The following is a 20184-nucleotide window of genomic DNA, read 5'->3' on the forward strand; positions in this document are numbered from 1 at the left end:
CCAGGCACAACCAATTAAGGCCAGACCTTGGGTTTTCACCCTAAAAGGTAGGACTCTGCACTTCACCTGTGTTGTCGCCCCCACTTTCATACCGCTGCTGTGAAGCCCGGAACACCAAGCAAGTCCCTCAACAGCGCGGAGACTTGAACCTCCCTTAGCTAGTCCTCCCCTCCGGCCTTCATGAAATTCTCTTCTTCCGACTTTCATAATGGATCCATAGTCACTTGATGTCAACACAGAAAAAAAGCTTCGCGCCGCTCCCTCCAGAACCAATCGGTCGGAATAAAAGCATGGGTGCGCACGACCGAATACCTCCGATCCAGCAAACTCCAGGCAAAGCACTGTTACATTCGCTGGCGGAGCCTTCCGGAACTCAACCCCCGGCCAGATCACGAGTCCAGGCCTCCGGTAGGTCCTCCTCTTCACGCAAGAGAGGCCCTAGGACTGCCGCCGTTATTCAGGTCGGACCCCCACGTCGGCGACCATCCCGGGCTAGCGAAACCAACCCTCCACCGGCGACACCATCGCCGGCTTCCATGCACCTCCATCTCGCCGCCGGATCGCGGTGATAGATCAAAAGATCCACCACCACCAACCGCAAGCCGACCCTCTCCGGCGAAGAAGAGGGCCACCTCCTCCGTCGAACCCAAGGCTGCTGCCCCGGGCGCCCTCGTGTCGCGGAAGAAGCCCGAGATCGCCTCCTCGCACCAATGAGAGGCGGGGGGGAGGGCATGGCGTAGACCGAGGGCCTGGCCGCCGCCCACCACCAGCCCCTACCGGTGTGCTGCGGGTGGAAGCCTTCGGGAGGGGAGGGGGGACCGCAGCGCAAGAGCCGCCGCCGCCCATCACCATCCACGCCGGCCGCCGCCGTATGCGTCGAGGAGGGGAGAGCCCGTCCGCCGTCCCCCACGACGGCGAGGAAAGGCCCCCGCCGCCGCCACGCCCCGAGGGTCTTTGCCCCGGCGGCGCTACCGGCGGCGGCGGCGGTTAGGGTTGGGGAGGGGTCGGGAGGAGGAGGGGTTGGGGAGGGGTCGGGAGGAGGCGGTATCAACTCACGTCTCACACAGGTTCAAAGCTGGGAACACTCACATCACCTCCAAAAAGGCCAAATCTGTAACCAAACTAAATGCACACTACATTTTGGCTCTTGTTACAGACCAGATAATTTTGTCTTTCCATAAATATAATGTAAGGCACCGTCTTCTTTTAAGACCCAAAGGCATTTGCTATCAGTAATTTAACACTGAAACAAATGAACAGTATTGGATTAAGCATGAGAGTGACATGGTTTGTTTCCTTGAAATGTTGACCAAACAAACTCACCATGTCAGCAGAAACAAATTCTTGGGTAGGTCTTTACAAAATGTAAAATGACATACTATAAATCATCAATTAAAAGTATCATTTGGATCGAGTGTTAATAATCGGCAACCCCACTGTGAGGACATAGCTTATGTTTCCTTGCCAAAATGTTTTGTTTAAACCTCCCTATTTCTGTGAAGACATAGCTTATGTTTCCTTGTCAAAAGGTTAGGTTTAAGAGAACCTTGTCAAAAGAATAAGCAATTAAACTGTTTAGACCGATCCCAGAATTTATTTAACATAGCCAGAATTTATTTAACATAGCTAATGGTATGAAATTTTGCAGTGATCAATCAAACGGGAATGCACCTCTGTCTCCATTTCTTTTCTTTTTTCGATACAAAGCATAACATGCTCCGGGTTCCATTATCAGAAGATAACGGAACAATGTTTTGTTTTCTCTGCAATGCACCAAGGGACGAGGAGGAAAAAGAAAAGACCTAAAAAACGAGAGCTGCAGATTATCCGCCAGGCATAGCCTGGTATCCCCAAAGCCACTACCGCATCTCCTACGCTGGATTGTACGTAACGGTGCGCTCCCTCCACTGCCCAGTTTCTACAGCGGGAATTCACCGCAAACCCCCAAAGCCACTACCGAGTCACCACTCACCACAGAGAGTCGGACGCACGCATCGCAAATTCGCAAGGGAAGGAAGCAGAGGCAGAGGCGACTGCGATATGGTCATCGATCTTACCGGCCTGTGGTGCGCGGTTGGAATTGGGTGAACCTGGCGGCAGGCGGCGGCGGCGGAGTCGCGGCACAGGGAGCCGTCGGTGGGCTCAGCCGGCGGCGGTTGCGGGCGGCGGCGCTGCAAGCAGAAGAGTGTAGCGGCGATCGGCATGCAGCCACCTCATTTTGCTACTTGTTCCGCAGCAGCGAGGACATAGCGCGATTAGTAGAGGAAAAAAATAGCCTGTTATAACAAAATACTCCCTCCGTCCATAAATAGATGCTAAAAATTTGTCTAAATTCGAATGTATCTATACACTAAATCGTGGCTAGATACATTTAAATTTAGATAAGCTTTTGGCATCTATTTATGGACAGAGGTAGTAGCTTAAATTAGCGTGTGCTCTCTAGATATGTTATAGCGCGCTATTAGCGCCAACATAGCACGCTATTTTTTTCCATAGTAGTATTACCCTTGTTCACTAATGTAATAATTTTTAAATATTTTATTAATATGTATTAGATATCACTTTATTCCAAATTATAAACTGTTTTAGAAAACTAATTTCTTTTTAATAAATGGCTTGTAATATGGAATGGAGGTAGTATATACCAAAATCTTTGGCGACAGACATGCATAAGGGGGTGTTTGTTGTGGCTTTTTTTGGCTTTTGGCTTTGGCAAAAGCCACCAAAAGCACCTAAATAGGTGCTTTTTTTGGCTTTTGGATTTTGGAAGCCAAAAGAATATGATCTTTGTTTTTGGCTTCCAAAATCCAAAAGCCAAAAAAAGCACCTATTTAGGTGCTTTTGGTGGCTTTTGCCAAAGCCAAAAGCCAAAAAAAGCCACAACAAACACCCCCTAAGTCATTCACAAGAAAAACTGAAAGATGTTACATTAGTGAACGGATGGAGTTGTAAATGTCATGATAGTTTTCAAAAACAAATGAGCTGGGCTATCATATGTAAATCAAACGAACAACATTCTCTCGCGCACACTCAATTTTTTCAGGATACTTGTGAGATATTATGTTTTAGATTACCCTAAAAGTATATTTTTGGATATTACAATATACAAGCATATATACAGATCATGCAAGTGTCATAATTTAGTTCAGAGAGTATTGTTATCTGTCTCCTCCCAGTTTTCCTTACATTTAAGGTGCTTAATCTAGGTAGAAAATAAAAAGGACAATGTCTCAAAATGTAAAATAATAATAACATAACACTTCATGTAAATATACTTAGTATGGTTTCAATTGTATCTTAAATTCAATACAATATAAGAAATACCACATATATTAACAATTTTCTATGTGGTTAACTATGATAAGTAAGGAATATGCAAAAATATATAGGTCGATATTACATTTGTTAGAAGTATACAATTTAGTATAAACTATTACAACATAATCATTCATCAACTTCCAAATATTGGGGTGTCACTCGAATGGAAGTGACGGGATTCAGCCTCTCGGGTATACATTAATCCGGCTATGTTGAATAAGCTAACTAATGCAATAAATTCTTTAGTTTAGCTTATTTAACTTTATAACCACCATTATGATTTGAATTCACCTAGAATTAACATTCGTTCCCTACCATTCCACATTAATACCGGCCAACTAAGGTGTAACCGAACGAGCCCTAAGAAGGTCACAATGCCGGAAATGGCTGAAGCGCTAGCTCTTCGACGGGTTGTCTCCCTTGTTGGTGATGAAGATTTCGACAAGCTCATGGTGGTATCTGGTTGCCTATCTTTGATCCACATGCTTCACTTTTCAGAAGTGGATCGAAGTCTAATTGGCTTGATGGTGCAGGATGTCAAGCTCCTAGCTGCAGTATCGTTTTCTCATATTTTCCGCGAGTCCAATTTTGCGGCACATACTTTAGCGCGCTATGTGGAGCACTTTGTTTCTGTTTGTTTTAAAAACTCTATTTTGTAATGATTTTATTTAATCAGTTAAGTATCACAATTCTCTGAAAAAGAAGGGACATAAAACCCTATCAGGCTATCACGTGTATCCATCATCGGTAAAACTTCTATTTTTTACCTTTAGAATATAAGAAAAATACTGGAACCGAGGACAAGTGTTTTTACATATCGGGAGCATATGGCTCTTCTTTTTTTTTAAATGAATTTTATAGGCATTTAAAAATGTTCAAAAATTTGACAAAAATTGTGGCACATACATCTCGATTTTCTCTGTGCTTGCAAAGTCGCTTGACGAAAAATCGATACAGTTTACATCGTGTGTAAAAAATATAAAATTCGGTGTTATAAAAACTCTTCACAAAACATTTTCTTTATTATTTTACATAGGTCATGAAAATGGTGTTTTTCCATAAAATTTTGCGTGTGCACGGATAATGTTGAGCCTTCCGAGCAGCGTAAGCGACCAGCTCAGCGATTTTTCTATTCCTCCCCAGGTTCGTAAATTTGGCACACGCCATGGGGAATTAGGCGATTCTCTATTTATAGACTTGTGCGCTTTGGTGCCTGGTCAAGAGTTTTTTTTTCATGCCTAAATTCATCTAATTTCGATTTGGTAACCCGGATAGCTACTGGGTTGGACTTGCTCTAATACACTAGTGATCCCACGACTTCTGCATATAGAAATTGAAGAAAATAGAATACTGTAGACAACCGTAAGTCCAACAAAAAAAATGAAGCTCTTTTACACAAGAGTATACCTAAAGACCCTTGATGATATAGCATACAAGAGCAGAGAATATTCTTTAACAAATGTGAGCCTATACATGAAGATGTCCCAAATATATGAATAGTCTGACACAGTTGGCATGTTGAACTACATATAGAGGCAAATTTAGCAGGACATAGAGCTTATCATAGACTTAATGTCATTGGCAATATTCTTGGCATCTTCGGCGATACCGGCCAATCCTCTCCTCGCCAACCCAGCACAGTAGAGCCCATTTTCACCTTTCCAATGATTCGGATAATCTTTGGTTGGCAGCCCATTGTCGTTTAACATGCTCTCACCATTCTGCGCTCATAAATAACATATAAAATTGGTTAAAAAATTAGTAATTGTTATGCGGAGTCTAACTAGATTGGGGCAAATTTTAAAAAAATGTTAGTACCTTGAGCCACATATTCGTTGTGCTCTTGTATCCGGTTGCAAATACGATTGCGTTAAATGAGATTTCATCTCCGCTTTGAAATTTAACTATATTGCCCATGATCTTACTAATGCTTCCTTGAACCTACAGATTGGTAAAGAAAATATTAATAAAGCGGCATAGTAAATCAACACATTGTATATGTAAAGGTCTATACCATGTCTGAGGATATACTTACTTGGATGAAGCCGTTTTTAATTAAACCAATGGTGCCGACATCAATCACGGCGGATCGGCCAGTTTTTGACTTGAGCATCATTGGACCCATGTTTGGCATTGTGATGCCATGCCTTGATAGGTCTCCAAACATGAATTTTGCCCCCATAACAAGGAGTTTATCCACTAGATTCAGCGGAAGATGGTGGGCTAGTGTCATCCCCAACCGGATTAGCTCCTTCGTCATTACATGAATCTGCGTCCACGATAAATTAAAATATCATTCTGGTGGTAGTTCTACTAAGAAATTGTATCCCATTACCAAATAAATATATATAGTGCACATACCGGCTTCTTACAACAATTGAAGTATTGACACCATGGGTCGCAAGGTCATAAGCGATTTCCATCCCAGAGTTGCCAGATCCAATGACCAACACACTCTTACCGGAGAAGCTCTTGCCTGACTTGTATCTTGATGAGTGGATGGTCTCACCCGGAAAATTTTGAAGTCCAGTGATCACCGGAATATTCTCTGCACTATTCTCACCTGTTGCCACAATAAGAAACTTCGCTGTGAAATTTATTTTTTTGCACTCTGCTATGTCATGAGCCACGATGGACCAAACTTTTTTCTCGCTGTCATATGTTGATGACTTCACGCTAGTGAGATACTTCGGTTGAATATTGAAACACTCAATGTAGTCATCCACGTACTTGACAAATAGGGCTTTTGGTATGTATGTTGGTGCATCTGCTGGATATGACATGTGTGGTAACTCACAAAACTCCTTCGCAAGATGCAGCTTCAAACGATCGTATGCGCGGTTGCGCCAAAGTGACGCACTGCAGTCCTCACGCTCGATGATGACATAGGGAATGGACAATTGTGTAAGGCACGCTGCAGTTGCGAGGCCTGCTGGCCCAGCACCAACAATCAGCACCACTACTTTCTCCATTGCAAAGACAAGATTTGGCGAACTTGTTGGAAAGGGTGAAGTGCTAGGCTAGGAGACTTAGAATAAGAAGAGGTACGGGTTTTCTTCCTATCTGAATGAATCTGTGGATGAGATAGTCACATATGAGGCATATATATGCTTGTAAATGTCGGGTGCCAAGATTAAGGGACGCGGAAAGAGATAAAGATCAATTGACACGTATAACCTAGAAATTGGAATGTTATAGATTCCATTATTGGTGTGAAACCATGTCTGCTATAGAATAGGCAGGAAATGCAATCCCGATTGCTTGCATTCTTTTGGAAATTTACCAGCCATATTTGGGTATAGTGTGTAGTTGATTAGTATTTCTTTCTTTTAATTCCTATCATCATGAATAAAAATTCATCCAGGATAAAGATATGTTCAGAGTATATATATTCCAAATGTTTCTTTCCTTTCCTGCACTTGTTGGCAATATAAACAAAAAGTTGATACGATAAGGATGAGTCAACGTCTCTCAAAATTTTGTCCAAAACGGAAGGGTTTCTCACTGTGCATTTATAAACATTATTATTTGATTACCCAAGAGATCAAAGTGCATCTTCTGACAACAGTGCATTAGACTAGGCATACCACAACATTTTGTGGTGTGAATGAACTATTCCACCTTGGTATAATCTGCACACTACATATGTGAACTATGGTGAAGCTTATTATCGCTCTTTTGCTTCTAGTTGATGGTTGCGCGCTAGTCGTGAATGTCTTATGTGCATAGAAATTTTAGATTACATAGGTGATGTAAAGTAGAAAAATAAAACAAAGAGTGAACCTTGTATTCTACTTGGATTTTTTATTTTGTAAAACATGAGAATAACAAAGATGCCATATGAGAAGCCGTAGTTTATCACCGAGGACAAGGAATAGAAGTTCTTTTAGTAATCAAAGTGATGGCAAGAAGTTATTAAAACGGGCATGTGCATGACCTTTGCTTATTTTGCTATTTTGGAACACATGGTAAATAACAAGTAATTAAATGACTTACATGCACAAACACAACTAAGATCATTTTTTAGATCTGAACTTTAAATCAGTATTTGAAAAAAAGCAGAATAGTATTAACTCAAACATGTACACGGTTGGAATGTATAATTTAAATGCAGTTGAATCAGAAGATCAAATCCAAATGGCATAATTACAAGTGAACAAAGTAAAAAATAAATAGAAAATCCTTAATACTTATCGTTGTCTTCTCTTTTCTTTCTCCTAATGTTCTTCAAACCTGCAATCAAAAACATCAAAGACAGAGTAAGGATGATTAGTATGGGTTCATGTATGCATCTCTAGGAGAGATACATTGTTTTGTTTATGATCTTAATCCATGTGGCAACAAGAAGTGGTAATGTGGCGCCACCGAATACAACATGCACATTCTTGTTTGCACCAACTGCATGTGCATGGAAATACATGAACTGCATTGTGCCTGCAAGTACATGAATGAGCACTTATGTGCATCTAGAGAACCGGAAACACACAACCTTTGGTCTAATATTGGATGATGATACAATCAGTTGTTATTTGAGGGTGACATACGGAACATAATGATGGAGAACCAAAGACTCTTTGACCGGGTATTAAGGAAGGATCTTTTCAAGTCTGTATACACCAACTCAATTTTTTGTTCTCTTACTATTTTTTTTTATTCCAAATCCCTGAATAAAATATATGACAGGGTATTTCTGGATGAGCACAAAAGCTCGGTGTTTATAATTAGCCAAAATTATTTTCGGGCGTAAGATATTTCTTCTGGTTCCTAATTGTTCATACGTAGATGCTCATGATGACATTATTAATCATTTATATATGAAGCAAAAAATGTTCCTTGTTTACATAAAGTGGTCTATTTGAGCAGCTAGTTGCTTGTCTTCGATTTGTGGGAAGTGGCTTCGTGCGTGCAGAGAGAGGTGGAATCCGGGTCACCATTCACCAAGCAGAGCTGAAGCCAGTTGCCGCATCTGTGCCATCGTTGCTTCATGTCACACCGAATCTGAAGGGCAAACAATGTGTATGTGAAGAGGACACCGGACGGTGGCAAGGGAGAGAGATCCACGGATCGTTGCAGAAGACATCGGTGTCTGTCACGGCACGCATATAGCTACTCTGACCACCAATTCATCTACAAATATTATTCATTGTTCTGCTGCGACGCAGGGACACATTACTGATATATACATCAAAAAACACATCAACTCGAAGTGTTCTTTCACTGGAGCGGTGCCACCGTTGCTAACACTCGAGGTCACTCTTTCCGTGATAGGCTAACGCTGGCCCTGCAGTACGACAATCGGCGCGGGACTGAAGCCATTGCTCCAGACATGCTGAATGGAAGACGTGCTTGCACTGCAGCTGTACCAGGCCTTCTGCAGCACCATGGCATCCTTCCAGACATATCGAGCAGTCCACTGAGGACTCCCTGTCACCGCCTTCAATAGTTATTGGGAGAGTTTCTTCTCCTAGTTTGGAGACAGGTCTCGTACCTGGCGCTACCCCTGCCGCATCGCTGCAAGGCCCTGCTGTGATTTGTTTAACTTTGTGGGTTGACAGGGTGGCACTGGAGTTGAAGCGAATGGTTTGGCCATCCAGGCTGCTATCCTTTGCTGTGCAGACACCAGTTTCAGAAGAGAGATGAGGCCCAGCTTGAATGGTTCGTACTGCTGGTGATGTTTGCCTGCAACAACTGGAAAATGTGGATCAATGAAGAACTGCGAATATTGTAGCACGTAGACTTGGTGCTTAAAACAAGCAAACAGTGTGAGCAAAATTGTTGTCAGACCTTCTTCCCGCAAACAAGTCTAGGCTTCGGAGTCTTTGATGAAGCCTCTCCTTTGCTTGCTGAACCGCATCAGGAAGTCGGTCATTTGATGTGTTGGTGCTCAATCCTGAACTCAAGAGTTTGTCTCTTGTGGGCTCAGTTATGCTTTTTCTAGCCCCACAATCTCTCTGGTTACCCCGAGTAATTTCATAGCCCTGCGCTTCATAGGTTGACAGATGAGAAAAAATAATCTAGTTTATACTGTAATTATCAATGCTTCACAAAAGTTGGTACAGTAAGGCAAACTGAATTTGGAAAACGTTCAGACTTTTGTATTGCATCTCGTATCTCGTATAGCAGATGTTCATGTAATCATGCATTTGCTTCTTTTCTTTACCAAATTTATATAAAAAAGCAAGAGAACCTATGTAAGAAATTTTAGATCAATAAAATGACTAAGAATGTAGTTTGCAATCCGCGGAATTCTGTGGATTTCTAGGTCTAACATAAACTGTTCTGTAGAACAATAAGTGAAAAACAGGTTGCACACACGGCATATTTGCAGCTAGTTGCATTCTAATTGCCACATGTTCAAAGCTGGAAACACTCACATCACCTCCAAAAAGGATAAAACTGTAACCAAACTAAATGCACACTTTTTTTGACCATGACTAAATGCACACTTCAATTTGATCCTTGTTACAATTCAGATAATTTTGTCTTTCCATAAATATAATGTAAATCACCTCTTCTTTTACGACACAAAGGCATTTGCTATCAGTAATTTAACACTGAAACAAACGACCTGTATTGGATTAGCATCATACTGACATGGTTTGTTTCCTTAAAACGTTGACCAAACAAACTAACCATGTCAGCAGAAACAAATTCTTGGGTAGCTCTTTACAAAATGTAAAATGACATACTATAAATCATCAATTAAGAGTAGCATGAATCAAGTGTTAATCCGCAACCCACTCATGACTGAAATCTCCCTATTTCTGCGAGGACATTGCTTATGTTTCCTTGCCAAAATATTTGGTTTAAGAGGACCTAGTCAAAACAACAAGCAATTAAACTGTTTAGACCGGTCACGATAAAAGACCTGAATTCCCAAAATCTATTTAACATAACTAATGGTCTGAAATTTTGCAGTGATCAATCGACGGGAATGCATCTCTGTCTCCATTTCATTTTTTTTCGTTTTTGCAATACAAAGCATGGCATGCTCCAGGTTCCACTATCAGAAGATAACGGAGCAAAGTTTTGTTTGTGTTGCAATGCACCAAAGCCCAAAGAAGAATAAGAAAAAGACCTAAAAAAGAGTTACAGGGTCTGCGAGAGCTGCAGAGTATGCACCAGGCATAGCCTGGAAGCCCCAACACCTGAAAAGAGAACACCAGGAGCACCTAACTTAACCTGCCTTTTTTTTGAAACGGAGGCAAAATCTTTGCCTCATCCATTAATCAAGAAGAAATGTTATGGTCGGTTTGACCTATACACGCAGGAAGCCCACTAGTGGCTAGTTATGGGCTTAGCCCAAGTAAATTAGGGGCTTAGCCCAAGTAAATTAGGGTTTAGAGGAGGCCGTCCTCCTATATAAACACTTGTATCCCTTCGAGATTAATCAGACAATATTCAATATCATTACTGTCTCGTCTCCTGAAGGGAGACGGGAGACCCCTGCGCCCCCGCCGCACCAACCCTAGCCGCCGCCTCCTTCCTCCGCGCCGGCGCCCAGCCGCCGGCGCCGAGCTCTCCAGCCTCACCGCCCTCACTTCCACCCTTACAATCTCCGCCCTAGACCCGGTAGAACCCTAGTGTCTACCACTTTGGTATCAGATTGCCTAGGTCTCATGGGCTCCAACAGCCCCCCCGTCGACCCCATCGCTGCCACGTCCGCCGCCGCCACCAACACCACCACCGCCACCGCCGCCGCCATGACAGGCGCCCACGCGCTGCAGGGAGCCGCCGCCGCCGCCAACGGAGACCAGGCCGCCGCCGCCCCCACGGGTCTCGACCTCCTGCCCGCTACCTTGGCGAACCTCGCCGACAGTCTCCGCGCCATCCGTTTCGAGCTCGCGGAGATCAAGGCCGGCCAGCACCCGCCGCCCCCACCGGCCGCCGTTCCGCCGCCTCCACCGCCCACCTCCGCCGCCAGCAACGGTTGCCCCGCGTGGTGGCCACCATCGCCCTCGCCAATTCCCACATGGATCGACGCGTCGCCCGTCTACACTCAGACTGCGGCGCGGACGACGGTTCAGCAGCCCGCCCACCCCTTTGGCGGTCCTGGCGGGTTTGCGGCCCCCTTCGCCGCGAGCACGTCCTTCAACCCGGGCCTCCAGGAGGGCGCCTCCGAGGTCCCGACTCTGGCACAGCAGCCGCCCCACTTCACCAAGCTGGAGTTCGCCACCTACGACGGCGCCACCGATCCCCTGAACTGGCTGAACCAGTGTGAGCAGTTTTTTCAGGGGCAGCGGACGCTCAGCGCCGACCGCACGTGGATCGCCTCCTATCACCTACGGGGCGCCGCGCAGACTTGGTACTACGCCCTCGAGCAGGACGAGGGCGGGATGCCGTCCTGGGAGCGCTTCCGCGACCTGTGCCTCCAGCGGTTTGGGCCGACCCTACGCGGAAGCCGCCTCGCCGAGCTGGGACGCCTCGCCTTCACCACCACGGTCTAGGACTTCGCCGACCGCTTTCAGGCGCTCGCGTGCCATGCCCCGGGCGTCTCGGCGCGGCAGCGTGCCGATCTTTTCGTCGGCGGCCTCCCCGACTACATCCGCATCGACGTCGAGATGCGCGAGCCTGCGGACCTGCAGACGGCCATGTACTACGCACGGGCCTACGAGCAGCGCGCCATCGCCATGCAGCAGGTCTACGCGCAACGTGGCAGCGCTCGTCCCGCGCTCCGACCCGCCCCGACGCCCACCGCCCCGCCGCGCCCCGCGCCGGCCGCTGCGCCGCGGGCCCTCCTGCGCCGACTCGCCCCTTCAAGCGGCTGACGGCTGCGGAGCAGCTCGAGCGGCGCCGCCAGGGGCTGTGCTTCAACTGCGACGAGAAGTACGCGCCGGGCCACATGTGCGCCCGCCTCTTCTACCTGGAGACCGTCGACGACGCCGACGTGGAGGCCCTCACTACCGAGCTCGCGGCCGCCACCATCACTGAGGCCGGTGTCACGACCTACGCGCCGGTCGACGCGTCCGCCTTCGTCGTCTCTCTTCATGCTATGGAGGGCATCAAGACGGCCAAGACGATGCTGCTCCCGGTGACGATCAATGGGGAGCGTCTCACTGCGCTGGTGGACACGGGCTCGACGCACAACTTCCTGTCCAACACCGCCATGCGCCGCCTCGCTCTCCAGCCGGCGGGATCGGAGAAGTACAACGTCACCATCGCCAACGGGGACCGTCTTACGTGCCAGGGCGTGGCGCGACAGGTTCCCGTGCTCGTAGGAGACGAGCCATTCTCCATCGACTGCGTCGGCATCGACTTGGGCTGCTACGACTTCATCCTCGGCCTCGACTTCCTGAGCACCTTAGGCCCCATCCTGTGGGACCTCGACGTGCTGTCCCTCATCTTCTGGCGCGAGGGCGGCCGCCGTGTTCACTGGACGGGCTTGGGCAGCACTGGCGCATCCCCGCAGCTACACCTGATGGCCGCCGCGCTCACCATGGCCACTACGAGTTTTTGGTGATGCCGTTCGGCCTCTCCAACGCGCCAGCGACCTTCCAGGCCCTGATGAACGACGTTCTCAGCCCCTACTTACACCGTTTGTGCTTGTTTTCTTTGATGATATTTTGATCTACAGCGCATCCTAGGCGGAGCACCTGCAGCACGTGGCCATCATCTTCAACGAGGTTCGAGCGCATCGTCTTCATCTCAAGCGCTCGAAGTGCTCGTTTGGCACGACCTCCGTCGCGTACTTGGGCCACGTCATCTCCGCCGACGGGGTCGCGATGGACGCGGACAAGGTCGCCGCCGTCGCCGCCTGGCCGACGCCCCAGTCGCCGCGAGCTCTTCGCGGATTTTTGGGCCTCGCGGGATACTACCGGCGGTACATCCAGGACTTCGGCCTCATCGCCGCGCCTCTCACGCGCCCGCTTCGCCGCGGCGCTTTCTCCTGGGACGAGGAGGCGGCCACGGCCTTCGCCGCCCTGCAGCGGGCACTCACGACGGGTCCCGTTCTTCAGATGCCGGACTTCGACGAGCCATTTGTGGTGGACTGCGACGCCTCCGGCATCGGCTTCGGCGCCGTTCTTCACCAGGGCGAGGGGCCACTCGCTTTCTTCAGCCGCCCCTTCGCCGCGCGCCACCACAAGCTCGCCGCATATGAGCGCGAGCTGATCGGGCTGGTCCAGGCGGTGCGCCACTGGCGGGTGTATCTTTGGGGCCGGACGTTCCGTGTGCGCACGGACCACTACAGCCTGAAGTTCTTGCTGGATCAGCGCCTCTCCACAGTGCCGCAGCATCAGTGGATCAGCAAGCTCTTCGGCTTCGACTTCATCGTCGAGTACCGCCCCGGCCGCCTCAACACAGTCGCCGACGCCCTGTCCCGCCGCGACATCGACGACGCCGTGGACGCGCCCACGGTCGGTGCGGCCCTCTGCATCCACTCCGGGCCATCTTTCGCCTTCATCGACGAGGTTCGCCATGCTACTGCCGAGGCCGCGGATGCGCAGCAGCTGCACCAGCGCCTGGCCGACGGCGAGCTGGCCGCGCCATGGCGCCTGGACGAGGGACTACTCCTCCATGGGCGCTGCATCTTCGTGCCGGATCATGGAGACCTGCGCCACCAGGCCTTGTCCTTGGCGCATTCTGCAGGTCACGAGGGCGTCCAGAAGACCCTGCACCGTCTCCGCGCTGATTTTTACATTCCAGGGGATGGCGTCCTGGTGCGAGACTGGGTGCGGGCGTGTGTCACATGCCAGCGGAACAAGACGGAGACGCTCCGTCCGGCGGGCTTACTGCAACCGCTGGACGTGCCGTCCCAGGTGTGGGCGGACATCTCCATGGACTTCATCGAGGGGCTGCCGAAGGTTGGCGGCAAGTCCGTCATCCTCACGGTGGTCGACCGTTTCTCCAAGTACGTGCACTTCATCGCCCTCGGCCATCCCTATACGGTGGCGTCCGTGGCACGCGCCTTCTTCGACGGCATCGTTCGCCTCCACGGGTTTCCGTCCTCTATCGTCAGTGATCGTGATCCTGTGTTCATGGGTCACGTCTGGAGAGACCTCTTTGGGTTGGCGGGCGTGAAGCTCTGCATGAGCACGGCGTTTCATCCTCAGACGGACGGCCAGTCTGAGGTCGTCAACAAGATCATCGCCATGTACCTGCGCTGCATCACCGGGGATCGTCCACGAGCTTGGGTGGACTGGCTGGCGTGGCCCGAGTACTGCTACAACACGTCCTACCACTCCGCGCTGCACACTACGCCCTTTGAGGTGGTCTACGGGAGGCCACCACCGGCGATGCTTCCCTATGCGTCTGGCACGGCCCGTACTGAGACGGTGGATGACCTGCTGCGTACCCGCAATGAGATACTGGCTGAGGCGCACCAGCGACTTCTTCAGGCTCAGCAGCTGGCTAGGAGGTACTATGATGCACATCATCGCGAGGCGGAGTTTGCGGTGGGCGACTGGGTCTGGCTCCGCCTTCTTCACCGGACGACCCAGTCCTTGGACCCGCGCTCCCGGCGCAAGTTGGGCCCTCGTTACGCCGGTCCTTTCCATGTGCTGGAGCGCATCGGCAAGCTCGCCTACCGCCTTGAGTTGCCTGCGGGCTCGCGCCTCCACGACGTCTTCAACGTCGGTCTCCTGAAGGCCTACCGGGGAGACCCTCCTTCTGCACCACCAGCTCTTCCACCTACTTCGGATGGGCGTCTCGAGCCTGCCCCGGCGAGTGTGGCTCGCGTGTTGAAGGCCCAGCAGCGCCGTGGTGTTTGGCACGTCTTGGTGCATTGGAAAGGCCTGCCAGAGGATGAGGCGACTTGGGAGAAGCTTGAAGATCTCCGCCAGCAGTTTCCAGAAGTTCAGCTCGAGGACGAGCTATTTGAGAAGGCGGGGAGAGATGTTATGGTCGGTTTGACCTATACACGCAGGAAGCCCACTAGTGGCTAGTTATGGGCTTAGCCCAAGTAAATTACGGGCTTAGCCCAAGTAAATTAGGGTTTAGAGGAGGCCGTCCTCCTATATAAACACTTGTATCCCTTCGAGATTAATCAGACAATATTCAGTATCATTACTGTCTCGTCTCCTGAAGGGAGACGGGAGACCCCTACGCCCCCGCCGCACCAACCCTAGCCGCCGCCTCCTTCCTCCGCGACGGCGCCCAGCCGCCGGCGCCGAGCTCTCCAGCCTCACCGCCCTCACTTCCAACCTTACAATCTCCGCCCTAGACCCGGTAGAACCCTAGTCTCTACCAAGAAAGTGCATAGTTTTTAGGAGAAAACCATGCAAAAACCATACAAAGACACCACGGGGCCAAGGCCACACTCGCCACGCCACAAGAACAAACCCACTCGAACACACTGCTTTATACAAGCGGACGACGACACACTCGCCAAGACTAGCTTGCCATCCAACCAAACCGGAGCGAAGACCCCGTGCCTACTATGGGAGGAGCAGACACGGGACACTCCAGCATAGCTGAAGAAGACGAACCTCTCAGAGAACTGTGCCAAAACGACCTTGTCGCCCTCGCGACACTAAGTCGATGTCCTCAACACTGTCAAGATGACGAACATTCGGAGCCGCCGCTCCGACATACCGCTGCTCCGTCGCGCCCTGCACGTCCACCAAGACCACCACCTTCCGGGGCCGCCGCCCCGACGTACCACCGCTCGCTCTCGATCTGCAACGCCGCACGATTCGTCCACCCGCAACCCAAGCTGCACAGGGCAAACGGCCGCAGACCACGGGCATCACACCAACTCATCCTGGGCAGCCGCCCCGACATAACGTCCGACCGTCCGCACCAGGACGCATCCGACCGAGCCGACTGCCCTGCCGCCCACAAGGCCAGGGTCGCCACCCAAGCTGTGGCAAGCCACATCCCCACACTATAGAGATGCTGCCGTACCGCCTTCCGAGGCCGCCGCCCCGGCTCACAGCCACCTACCCGAGGCCGCCTCCTCGGCATCCTCCAACGCAGATGGCAAGGCAACGCAGCCCGACAAACAGGCCACCCTCACCGAGTGAAGGTCATGCGCTCCAAAGACGACGCCTCCAAGAAGGGAAGCGACGAGATCGCCGCCGTCGCCAGCTCCGGCCGAGGCAAGAGCTTGGGTTTTCACCCGGAGAGCATGAAGCCTTGAAGTTAGGAGAGGTAGGAGCTCCACAACGATGCCTTCAAGAAGGGGAACGGCGCCTCGGGGCGTCGCCATCGCCGGCACCGACCTAGTCGGGCTGAGCTTTCACCCGGAGCAAGCCCCCTCCCGTCGAGGCCTCCTACACCGGCAGGACAGCCATAGGCCAGCCCGCAAACCATTGCCGTCGACCACCTCACCCACCAACACTCCGCCGCTGCCTGGGGCAGCCGGCCCGGCACCCTAGCAGAACCCTTCCGCAGCAGCCAGCAGCACCTCGCCCGCGACGAACTGCCGCAGCAGCGGCACGGCGCCCAGACCGCGCCCTCCCCAGCACCACCGCGGCACACAGGGCCACACAGCGCCCGCCCGGACCACCCGAGCAGCAGCGCGCCTCCATGGCCGCCCCCCGCCGGCAACAGCAAACTGCCACCGCGCCCACCCTCCGTCGCACCACCTCCTGGCTCCCCGCTCGCCAGACAACCAACCAAGGCCTAGATCGGGCCCGGGTCGGCCCGCCCGCCGCCACCTGCTGCCGCACCACGGCCACACCGCCGCGGCCGCAGCGCCCAGCCGCACCACCCGCCGCCGCAGCAGACGGGGTCCCAGGGCCGCCGCCCTGGCTTCCTTCCTCCCAGCCGGCGACGCCCCACACGGGCCGGCCACCCCGACGAAGATCTCGGACCCACCTCACCCCCTTTGAAGATGAGGCCCGCCACCACCGCGGCAAGGGCCGACGGCAGCGGCGGCAAGGGGGGCGGCGTAGGCCGGCTGCTGGCGGCGCGGCGAGGGTGGGCTCCCGGCGTCGCGTGGGGTGCGACGCGAGGAGCAGGTCTTCCTGTAGTGCTAGGACCTAGCTTAACCTGCCTTTTCATCCTTGCTAAAACTCGAGTTTCTCACATCCATCATCTACAAGATCAGAAGAGACCTAAACGTACCATAACGTTTTTTGGGTAACCAGGGCATATATATACACGAGTTTTTTACTGGCGACTCAATGCACAGGACGATGGCGACCATCACGCTGCCTCTTCATCTGTTGAGACATCCTGACCTTCAATTCTCAGCGTGCGATTGGAAAAAAGCAGCCATATGGGCCTGAAGAGCTGTCGCTTGGAGTTGGAGTGCCTCCGCACCATTGTCTGGCTCCTACACTCCATTATTTTTATGTCACAAACCCGGGGCTCCTTTCTGTGCACATAGAATCGATCATTGCATGCTCTTGTTTGCTACCCACTAATAATCAAGTGAAGCATTTCAACAAACACAGCACATGCATCTCCTACGCTGGATTATCCGGAATGGAATGCTCCCTCCACTCCTCAGTTTCTACCGCAGGAATTCACAGCAAACCCCCCAAAACCACTACCGAGTCGTCACAGAGAGAAGGAAACAGAGGCAAAGGAGACTGTGATATGGTGAACGATCTTACCGTCCTGTGGTGCGCGGAGCGAATGGGGTGAACCTGGCGGCGGGCGGTGGCGGGGGAGTGGCGGCGAGGTGAGCTGTTGGTGGGCTCCGCCGGCGGCGGTTGTGGGCGGCGGCGCTGCAAGTAGAAGAGCGTAGCGGCGATCGGCATGCGGCCACCGAGAGATAAATCCTAGCCTGTCCTCGTACAGTTGCACCGCATCTTGCTACTTGTTCCGCAGCCGCCGGGCCGTGAGGCGACGTTTGTGCACTGAGTACTCTCGCCACCGTCGCCTCCGATCCTCCTGCGTCGTTTGCAGCCCAAGTTGCTTGCACCTGTCCGGTTGCTCGCGCCGGATGAGATAGCCAACGCGGCGGCTTTTGTCCCGCAGCGCAAGGAGCTGACTCGTTTGCTCCCTCGTCTTGATCGGAAGCTTTTTAAGGTGCGGCAGAGCTAGTATTAAAATTTCAATAAGATTTTGCACAAAGGCCGAAAATGTCCAGTAGAAAATTTTAGCAGCAACGAGACATAAAAATGACACGTTTACTTGTCAAATTCCTTTTTTAAACACGCCCTTCTATGGTGTAGCGAATACGAAAATCATATGATTATTACTACTATCTCTGCCTTTAAATAATTTGCTCAACCTTTTCTAGATAGAGATGTATTGTTTATATATTTTTCGTGTCTAGACAAAATTGAGCAAGTTATATACTGGTACGGAGAAAGATGAGCTGGGCTATCAAAGTAAGTCAAACGAACAATATTCTCTCCCACTCTCAATTTTTTTAAGATACTTGTGAGATATTATGTTTTAGATAAACCTAAAGATATATTTTTGGATGTTATAATATAGGAGTACAAGTATATATACCGATCATGCAAGTTTCATAATTTAGTCCACAAAGTCTTGTGATACCATCTCCTTCCAGTTTTCACATTTAAAAGGTGCTCGATCTAGGTAGAAAATCTAAGGGACAATGTCCCAAAATGTAAAAAACACATAGCACATCCTGTAAATATACTTAAAATGTACGGTCTTCAATTTAGTACATGAGAACAATATAAGAAAAAACAAATATATTACACAAATTTCTAATGGGGTTAACTATGATAAGTAAGTGATGCAAAAAATGTATACATTGATATTTGCATTTGTTGAAAGTATACAAAATTAGTATAAGTGATTACAACATAATCATCGATCAACTTCCAAGAGGTCACTCGAAGAGCCCAACTCCAACCCCATTGGGTACATATTGATCTGGATATTGTTGAGTGTGCTAGCAACCGCCGTAAGTTCATTAGTTTAGCTTACTTTAACTTGGCAACCACCATTCAGATATATTTTCTTCTTGACTGTGAACATCTGGATCTTAACGGCACTAAGATAATAATTGAACCAAGCTGCAAAGTAAACCAAAAAACTATGGAAACGAATTAACACATGCAGGTTCATACTACTAACCAAAGAAAAATTGAATCGGTGGATTCTCGTTTCACTTTTATATGGCAATTGATTGATGGACGTGTAGGGATATGTTAAAGAATAAGATATAACTTATCCTTAGTAGCTTATCTCAATTTTTATTGGCGAGCCTCCCCTTTGCTTCCGACTGAATAAACTCTTTACCAGCACTTACCATGTGGTGCACGTCTACCCCTCTATACGTCTCCAACGTACCTATAATTTCTGATGTTCCATGCTTGTTTTATGACAATACTTACATGTGTTGCTTGCACTTTATAATGTTTTTATGCATTTTCCGGAACTAACCTATTAACGAGATGCCGAAGGGCCAGTTGCTGTTTTCTGTTGTTTTTGGTTCCAGAAAGGCTGTTCGGGCAATATTCTCGGAATTCGACGAAACGAAGACCCAACATCTTATTTTTCCCGGAACCTTCCAGAAAGTCAGAGGGGGACCAGAGGGGTGCCCTGGGGGCCCCACACGTGGTGGCGGCGCGGCCCAAGGGGGGGGGGCGCCACCCTAGTGTGAGGAGGCCCCGTGGCCCCTCCGACTCCGTCTCTTCGCCTATTTAAGCCGTCCTGACCTAAAACATCGAGACCGATTGACGAAACTCCAGAAAGACTCCAGGGGCGCCGCCACCATCGCGAAACTCGTTTCGGGGGACAGAATTCTCTGTTCCGGCACCCTGCCGGGACGGGGAAGTGCCCCCGGAAGCCATCTCCATCGACGCCACCGCCTCCATCATGCTCCGTGAGTAGTTCCCCCATGGACTACGGGTTCTAGCTGTAGCTAGTTGGTATTCTCTCCCCCATGTACTTCAATACAATGATCTCATGAGCTGCCTTACATGATTGAGATTCATCTGATGTAATCGGTGTTGTGTTTGTTGGGATCCGATGGATTGTTACATTATGATAGTC

At 50.0% G+C, this 20184-nt stretch overlaps 2 protein-coding genes and 1 long non-coding RNA gene across 3 annotated transcripts; 1 reads left to right on the forward strand and 2 right to left on the reverse strand.

Moving 5' to 3' along the window:
• Positions 1 to 4684: 4684 nt before the first annotated feature.
• LOC127293858 (probable indole-3-pyruvate monooxygenase YUCCA10) lies at positions 4685 to 7142 on the reverse strand. The gene has a single exon (XM_071819668.1). It carries the CDS (start codon positions 6288 to 6290, stop codon positions 5604 to 5606), a length of 687 nt encoding a protein of 228 aa, XP_071675769.1. The 5' UTR covers positions 6291 to 7142; the 3' UTR covers positions 4685 to 5603.
• Positions 7143 to 8401: 1259 nt separating this feature from the next.
• LOC127347174 (probable E3 ubiquitin-protein ligase RHY1A) lies at positions 8402 to 17974 on the reverse strand. The gene is made up of 3 exons (XM_071818777.1): positions 17820 to 17974; positions 9103 to 9296; positions 8402 to 8997 (listed from the first exon to the last, which is right to left on the reverse strand). Exons 1-3 carry the CDS (start codon positions 17964 to 17966, stop codon positions 8556 to 8558), a joined length of 783 nt encoding a protein of 260 aa, XP_071674878.1. The 5' UTR covers positions 17967 to 17974; the 3' UTR covers positions 8402 to 8555.
• Positions 8713 to 9400, forward strand: LOC139830526 (uncharacterized). Its single transcript, XR_011742794.1, has 2 exons — positions 8713 to 8797; positions 8874 to 9400. It is a non-coding gene; the product is annotated as an uncharacterized lncRNA (long non-coding RNA).
• Positions 17975 to 20184: the final 2210 nt, after the last annotated feature.

This window comes from Lolium perenne, chromosome 4 (assembly GCF_019359855.2).
Source record: "Lolium perenne isolate Kyuss_39 chromosome 4, Kyuss_2.0, whole genome shotgun sequence".
Lineage (NCBI taxonomy): Eukaryota > Viridiplantae > Streptophyta > Magnoliopsida > Poales > Poaceae > Lolium > Lolium perenne.